Source organism: Lichenostomus cassidix, chromosome 12, assembly GCF_008360975.1.
Source record: "Lichenostomus cassidix isolate B80296 chromosome 12, HeHo_3.0, whole genome shotgun sequence".
Taxonomy (NCBI): domain Eukaryota; kingdom Metazoa; phylum Chordata; class Aves; order Passeriformes; family Meliphagidae; genus Lichenostomus; species Lichenostomus cassidix.
Window position 1 is genome coordinate 3314116 of NC_139493.1, and position 6000 is coordinate 3320115.

General features: G+C 41.0%; 1 protein-coding gene across 3 annotated transcripts in view; it reads left to right on the top strand.

The window, feature by feature from the left end:
- SHQ1 (SHQ1, H/ACA ribonucleoprotein assembly factor) overlaps nucleotides 1-5107 on the top strand; it is a 38925-nt gene extending 33818 nt beyond the window's left edge. For 2 of the 3 annotated variants that reach the window (XM_085072276.1, XM_085072274.1), the window contains exon 12: nucleotides 3389-5107. In XM_085072276.1, coding sequence (XP_084928402.1) covers nucleotides 3389-4037 — 649 coding nt within the window. In that variant the 3' untranslated portion in view covers nucleotides 4038-5107. The remainder of the gene's footprint in view (nucleotides 1-3388) is intronic. The other variant, XM_085072275.1, reaches the window with a different exon arrangement.
- The last annotated feature ends 893 nt before the right edge of the window (nucleotides 5108-6000 follow it).

Here is a 6000-nt window from a genome sequence, read left to right on the forward strand (position 1 = left end):
GTAATTAAACATTTTCCTTAAGCAACTGACATCGTGATAACTAATAATTATCATGTGTAGCACCTTTAAAACCTATTATGCATGTTTATGTAAGAACACTATTACCATAATAATAAGATATCATTACCACAAATGTGCATACTGAATGAGCATGTCTTAAAGTAATCATGGATTCCATTAATCATACTTGAAAAATTAAAGTATTTGCTGTCTAATCTCTCAAACACTACTCGAAAGATTTTGGAAACAGCAGGGCCTGTTTACTGCAGGTCTCTCATACACAAGATCTCGTTTCTGCTGTCTCATTTTTGTTTCCTGAATTGTTGTTTAGCTTTTAGCTTGGGAAGCCATTAGCTCAGAGACCCATGGTCTCCCTTTGAAAGCATTTCCATGCTCTAAATTTTCAGCTGTTTGCCTTGTTTTTTGTCCTGGGAGTGCTGCCACCTTTTCTTACAGCTGATGTAAAATGCACTCCTGAAACTTGGTTCTCCTTCAAATTAGATAATTGCCTTAAATGAGATGAACTGATGGCTAATTGTAATTCTCTTAGTCCCTTGCACAGGGGCAGAAAAGAAACATCCCTGTTCAAGTGTTCTTGTTGTTGTTTTTTTCAATATAAGGTTGCAGAATTGGGGGGTGGAATTTTTTGGGTTTATGTATAAATTCCTCAAGATGTGACAGTTTTGTCTCATATTGAAAAATCGAGCTCTGTAGAGTCTGATAGAGACTGGATGACCAGAGTGAAAGTTGGGAAGAAGCATTTGACCTGCTGAGAAAAGTGAGTGAGTGAACAAAATGAGACTTTTTTGTAGAGTCAGAATATTTGGGGTTGGAATGGAACCTTTAAAGGCCATCTAGTCCAACCCCCTGCAATGAGCAGGGACATCAAATACCTGACGTGGCCAAGAGCTAAAAAACCAACTTACTGCTTTGAGAAATCATTTTTTATCTGACAGTAGGACCACATTGAATTTAGTAGCATAATGTGTGCTGAGTCAAATGAGTTTATCACTGTGTATTTTCTTCCTTGACATTTGGCATTAGGCAACCTGGACACTATGAAGGATTTCTTAATGCCAGAAAAGCACATTATGTCATACAACTCCTTAATACTTGATGCAGTTATGTGATCTGTTTCTGTATCTTCATATATAAACTGCATTATAAGAGAATAGTGAAGGAGGTGGAGAGGATTTTAAGGACTGAGAGGATGGAGCAGGGCAAATAGGCATGAAAAGGCAGAAGAGCAAAAAGAGGAAAAAGAAGGAAAAAACCCATATAGAATTGGGAAACAAATTGACAGACATGATGGAAATGTGAGGAGAAACAGGACTTTGAAAATTGCTTTTCTGTCTATAATGGCAGCAGTAAAACAGGTGGGTGAGACAGGTAGTGTACTGGGAGCTGTGGGGAATCACCAGAGGAAATTTTGGTGCCAGAGGGTGTGTGGTGAGTTGCTCGTGGTGTCAGTGAAATTAAAGGGAACCACATAAAAAGGGGACAAACAAGGTTCTGTGACAGGGCAAGTGCAGCCTTTGGAGCTCCTGGGGCTGTGGACAGTCAGGGAGTGGGAGAGGAAAAGGAATTGCAGCTTCATGATCTGAGCTGCTCTCACAGGGGAAAGGCACACGTGCTCACAGAGTTGGAAGGAAGGAAAGAGATCGTTTCAAAAGCAAAGCAAAATGCTTTCTGAAAGGGATATAAACTCTAGTGACTCAGGGTATAAATCAGCCTCTCCCCAGTGTGCTCAGGAAGCAGATTTCCCTGCAGCCACTTGTTCTGTTCCCACCTACCTGCAAGACTCCATGAACCTCTCAATGTATCACTTGGCTTCTTTTCCTTTCTCTTTACTGATGGAGCAGGGAGAATGCTTTCTTTGTTCTCAATTAGGTTGGCAATTTCTCAAATCCTCCATAACTTTGCAAGAAGAATTTGAGTTCTTAACAAAGAAAAGGAAATAAATTGCCAGAAAGAAAACATTAGAATAATGCCTAGTAAGCAGGTTTTTTTAATTTGGTACCCTTCTTTATATTAGGATGGTGTTGTAGTTAATTCTTAGCTTTAGATTTGAAAATTCTAGAAATAGAAATTATTTTGTTGCTTTACTTCTTGGAAAGTTGTTTTTCAGTTTCCTAGTCCATGGGTTGAACTAAGGAAGTTTAGTGTGTTGTATTCAAAGTCTTTAAAGCATTTAAATATTGCACTGTCTGTAAAACGTGTGAGAAGCTGCACTGAATTTCCCTTCCCCCACTTAAAATACAATTCCTTTAGGAGCAAAAAAAAAAAAAAAAAACCCAAGTGGGAAGCATCTACTTTATACTGAATAATTATGCCCCCTGGGAAATAGAATATAAAGATCTTTAAAATCATTCAAGTGAGAGAACAAGCACTTTAAGTTTTGCCTCGCAGGAGTCGTGTATTACATCCCCAGCTCCTTGCTCCAGTGTCAGTGTGTCGTGCCTTGCAGGTTCACAGCTCTGGCAGAGGAAATGAAACCCAGTCAGTTACTGCAGGATTTATGGCAGACCTGCTGCTGCAGGAAGTGGTGAAAAGCTGATTGATAGTCTGAGGCAAAACTCCACAACAAGAAACAGGATGTATGTTTGGGTTTTTATGCCCGTTTTCCCCTCTGCCCTCACCCCCCTCCGTTTCAAAGCACTCTCTTACTTTTTAGTCTCTATTTATAAATCCATGGTGCCCTTTTCTGGTAAAGCACATGCTGCCTTCCAACTCTCGAGGAAATGGATAGGGCTGGACCAGAGATTTGAAGCCAGTGTGGTGTGTCTGCTTTATTAGGGGCATTTATCTAAATGGTCCTGGTATTCCTGTTGAATTATATTTCAGCTGAGTTCCAAGTGAAAGGTAAAGTACATCTGCAGACAGAGTATTGAACACCTCCTGTGATCATGGGTGCACAGGAGAGGAGGAGGGTGCATCACTAATCAGAGTGTTCTCTTGGTTCATATGCAGTTCACAGAGAGATCTGGGAGGGTAGGAAACCAGAATGATTTTGCTGCACATAAACTTCAGCCAGCCAGCCCTGTGCTGCAGAGTGTGCTGCTGGAGGCAGCAAACCTGGAAAGGTTTGTTCTGTAATCTGCCTCACTGTGCACTGCTGAAGCATCAAGCAGCAGGATCTTTTCTGAAAGTATCCTCAAAGCCTTTCAGTGGAATATTGTCTGACCTTGTGGGAAAAGTTACCCCAAATAATTGTAATTATAAATACTTTTTTTTTTCCTCCTGTAACATCTACTTTTACAATCAGGCTTGAAGAAGAAAGTTCTTTGCATCCCAAGCAAATGAAAAACGTCTGAGCTCCGTGCTCCCGTTATCAAATGGGAAAGTTCTGTTTGTCAGGTTCAATAACATATCTTGTTCTTTGTTAAAGGTCAAAAAAGTTGGCTGCACTCTGTGAGTCCTTGCAGAAAACCACGCTCAGCAAGTCCCACTTGGGGCTGGAGCTGGAGGAGCTGGAAGCAGCAGCAGAGCTGGTACAGGAGGAAGAGAAGGCGTTAAAAGCTGCTGGCACAGTTTCCAAGCAACAGCTGCTTTGCTCTGAGTCGGAGACAAGTGACTCTGAAGAATCCAGCAGCACTTCATCATCTGAGACAGAAGGCTCTGATTCAGATGAGCAGGAGTCCTCGACCAGTGAAGATGGGGAAATAAATTCTTCCCAAGGCTCGCTCCAGGAGGAGAGGACAGCTCCACTTATTGACTGTAATGGATTGAGGCAGGGCACAAGCACTTGGGCGATGGAGGTTGCTGATGGAAAATCAAAGGTTTCCTCGCAATCCACCTCTCCTCCTGGAAAATTGGTGGAAGAATTAGAAATGCAAATCCACTCTGCAATGAGGCTTTCAGAGCAGCCTGAAGGATTGGCTACTGCAGGCTGCATTTCACAGGAACAAGAAGAAAATCCTGTAGCCGAGCCTGACAGATTTTCAGAAGATGCTGCTGGGAAGGGAAATTTCTTGGAGGTGTCTCCCAAGCCAAACCCACTGCTTTTTCTCTGCAGCATAAATGAAGATGAGGACTAAAAGACCATGCAGGAGCACAGTGTGACCCAGGAGCTCACAGCTTGTTCTATAACAAGCTGTCCCAAGGCTGTCCTGAGCTGCACAAAGATGTTTTTCTTTTTTGTTGGAAGACAAGAGTGCTTTGGAAAGAATTGATAAGACTGTGTGATAAATACTCTCACAGTTAATTTTTATTTTTCTCCAATTCAAGAGTCTCAGATTTGATGTGAAATGTATCATTTCAATAAACTTTTAGTAACAGTTTTCATTAAGCTTAATTAGTGATAGAATGGATGCCCTAATTACAACTGAAATGACTAATTTTAATTTTCTTTAGCTGTTGGGATTTATTTGAAAAATATCTTCATTATGTTTGTATAAAATTGTTTGTGACATTGTACTGTTACTTTATTTTAAAATGCTTTATAGCAAACCACGTCAAATAATGGTTATAAGTTTAAAAGTTTAAATAGTGATGGTGAATTATTTTAAATTATATATTTTCTAATTTTGTGCAAAATAGAAGAATTTCTATGTCATCAGTACAAGATCCAATGGTTGTATCTTATGTGTCTTAAGAGATAGAAGTTTATATTTCTGCAGTTTTTCCACAAGTTCTTTCAGCTGTTTTGTCATAGATTCATTCTTCTGTGTTGTTTTTTAAATGTTTCTACGTGTGGACACTTCAAAGAACAGAAATCTCAATTATTTAATGTTTTTCTGCATTTGCTCTCAGTACTACCACAGCAGAGTGAAGGAGCAACATGGTTTGTGAATCTTGGAACAGGACTGAGAGCAAACCTGCCCTGTGTAGTCTTGGCTTTGTTAGTCTGGCCCACAGCCTTGGCCTACTTATCTATCCCTTTTTGCATTGATACTGTTCAAATAATCCAGTCAGTTTGATACAGTTTGTTAGCTAATTTCTGTGGTTGAAATGGGGTGGCTGCTGTAAATCATCTGCTTGTAGTCAGTGTCTGCAGAAGGACACCTACCTGGTTCTCTCCTCTGGAGAAGCAAGTTTTGATTACTTTTCAACCTTTTTTTATTAAAAAGTGTAAAAAAATCCTAAGCTAAAGGACTCATTCTTTACCAGTGCTATTCCCTGCTGGAAATCAGCAGGTGAGCTCTGTTCTGCACCAACTCCTGCTCAGTGAGAGCTGCAACCCTCACCTGCCAATATTTTTTATGTTCTTAAATACCTGCTGGTTGCTTAATCAGTCTCTGTGTTCTGTTCCCTGGGGGAGAAACCTTTCCCATCCTGTGTGTCAGGGAGCACTTTTTCTTCTAAATGGCAGCAATAAAATCCACACTGGAGCTGCCAAACTCTGAGAGAAGGAGGGGGAAAATGCACTTGAGGAGAAAAGAGCTCTGCCCTGCTCTCCCCAAACTGCAGGGCTGAACTCAGGACCTTCCTGCAGCTCAGCAGGGGCTGGAGAAAGCTGTGTAAAACTGTGTTTTCTGGTTGTGGAGCTGATAAGGGATGTTGATTGTTGTGGATTGATTGATTGATTGATTGATTGATGGCAATTTTGCATGACCTCTGCAGGGCTGGGGTGGGAAGTTTTTCCATGTGGGGTGATGGGAATTTCACCTGTGGCTGAATTACCCAGCACGGGTGCAGTGCTCAGGATCAGCAGTGTCTGTGGGAAAGGGAAGCCTTGCTTCTCCAGAAATAATCCACTGAGACACTTCTCAGAGATAACTGGGGCTTTAATATTGTTCAGCCAAAATTGAGGCTTGCTGAGTCTGTGAGAGAAGTATCAATACTTGGGAAAACAAAACGAAAAAAAAACCTCTACTCAGAAGTCAGATTTTATGCAGAGGGGAGGGAAGGAGACCTTTGCATCCAGGAGTTGGCTGGAAAGGGATGGAGATGTCTTAGGGACACCTTTGTTCATGTAGTGCTTTAAAATAAAGGTGTTAAAAGCAACAAGTTGAAAGACTGGAAACAATCAGAAGCAGCTAAAGTGTTTTTTCCTTTCTT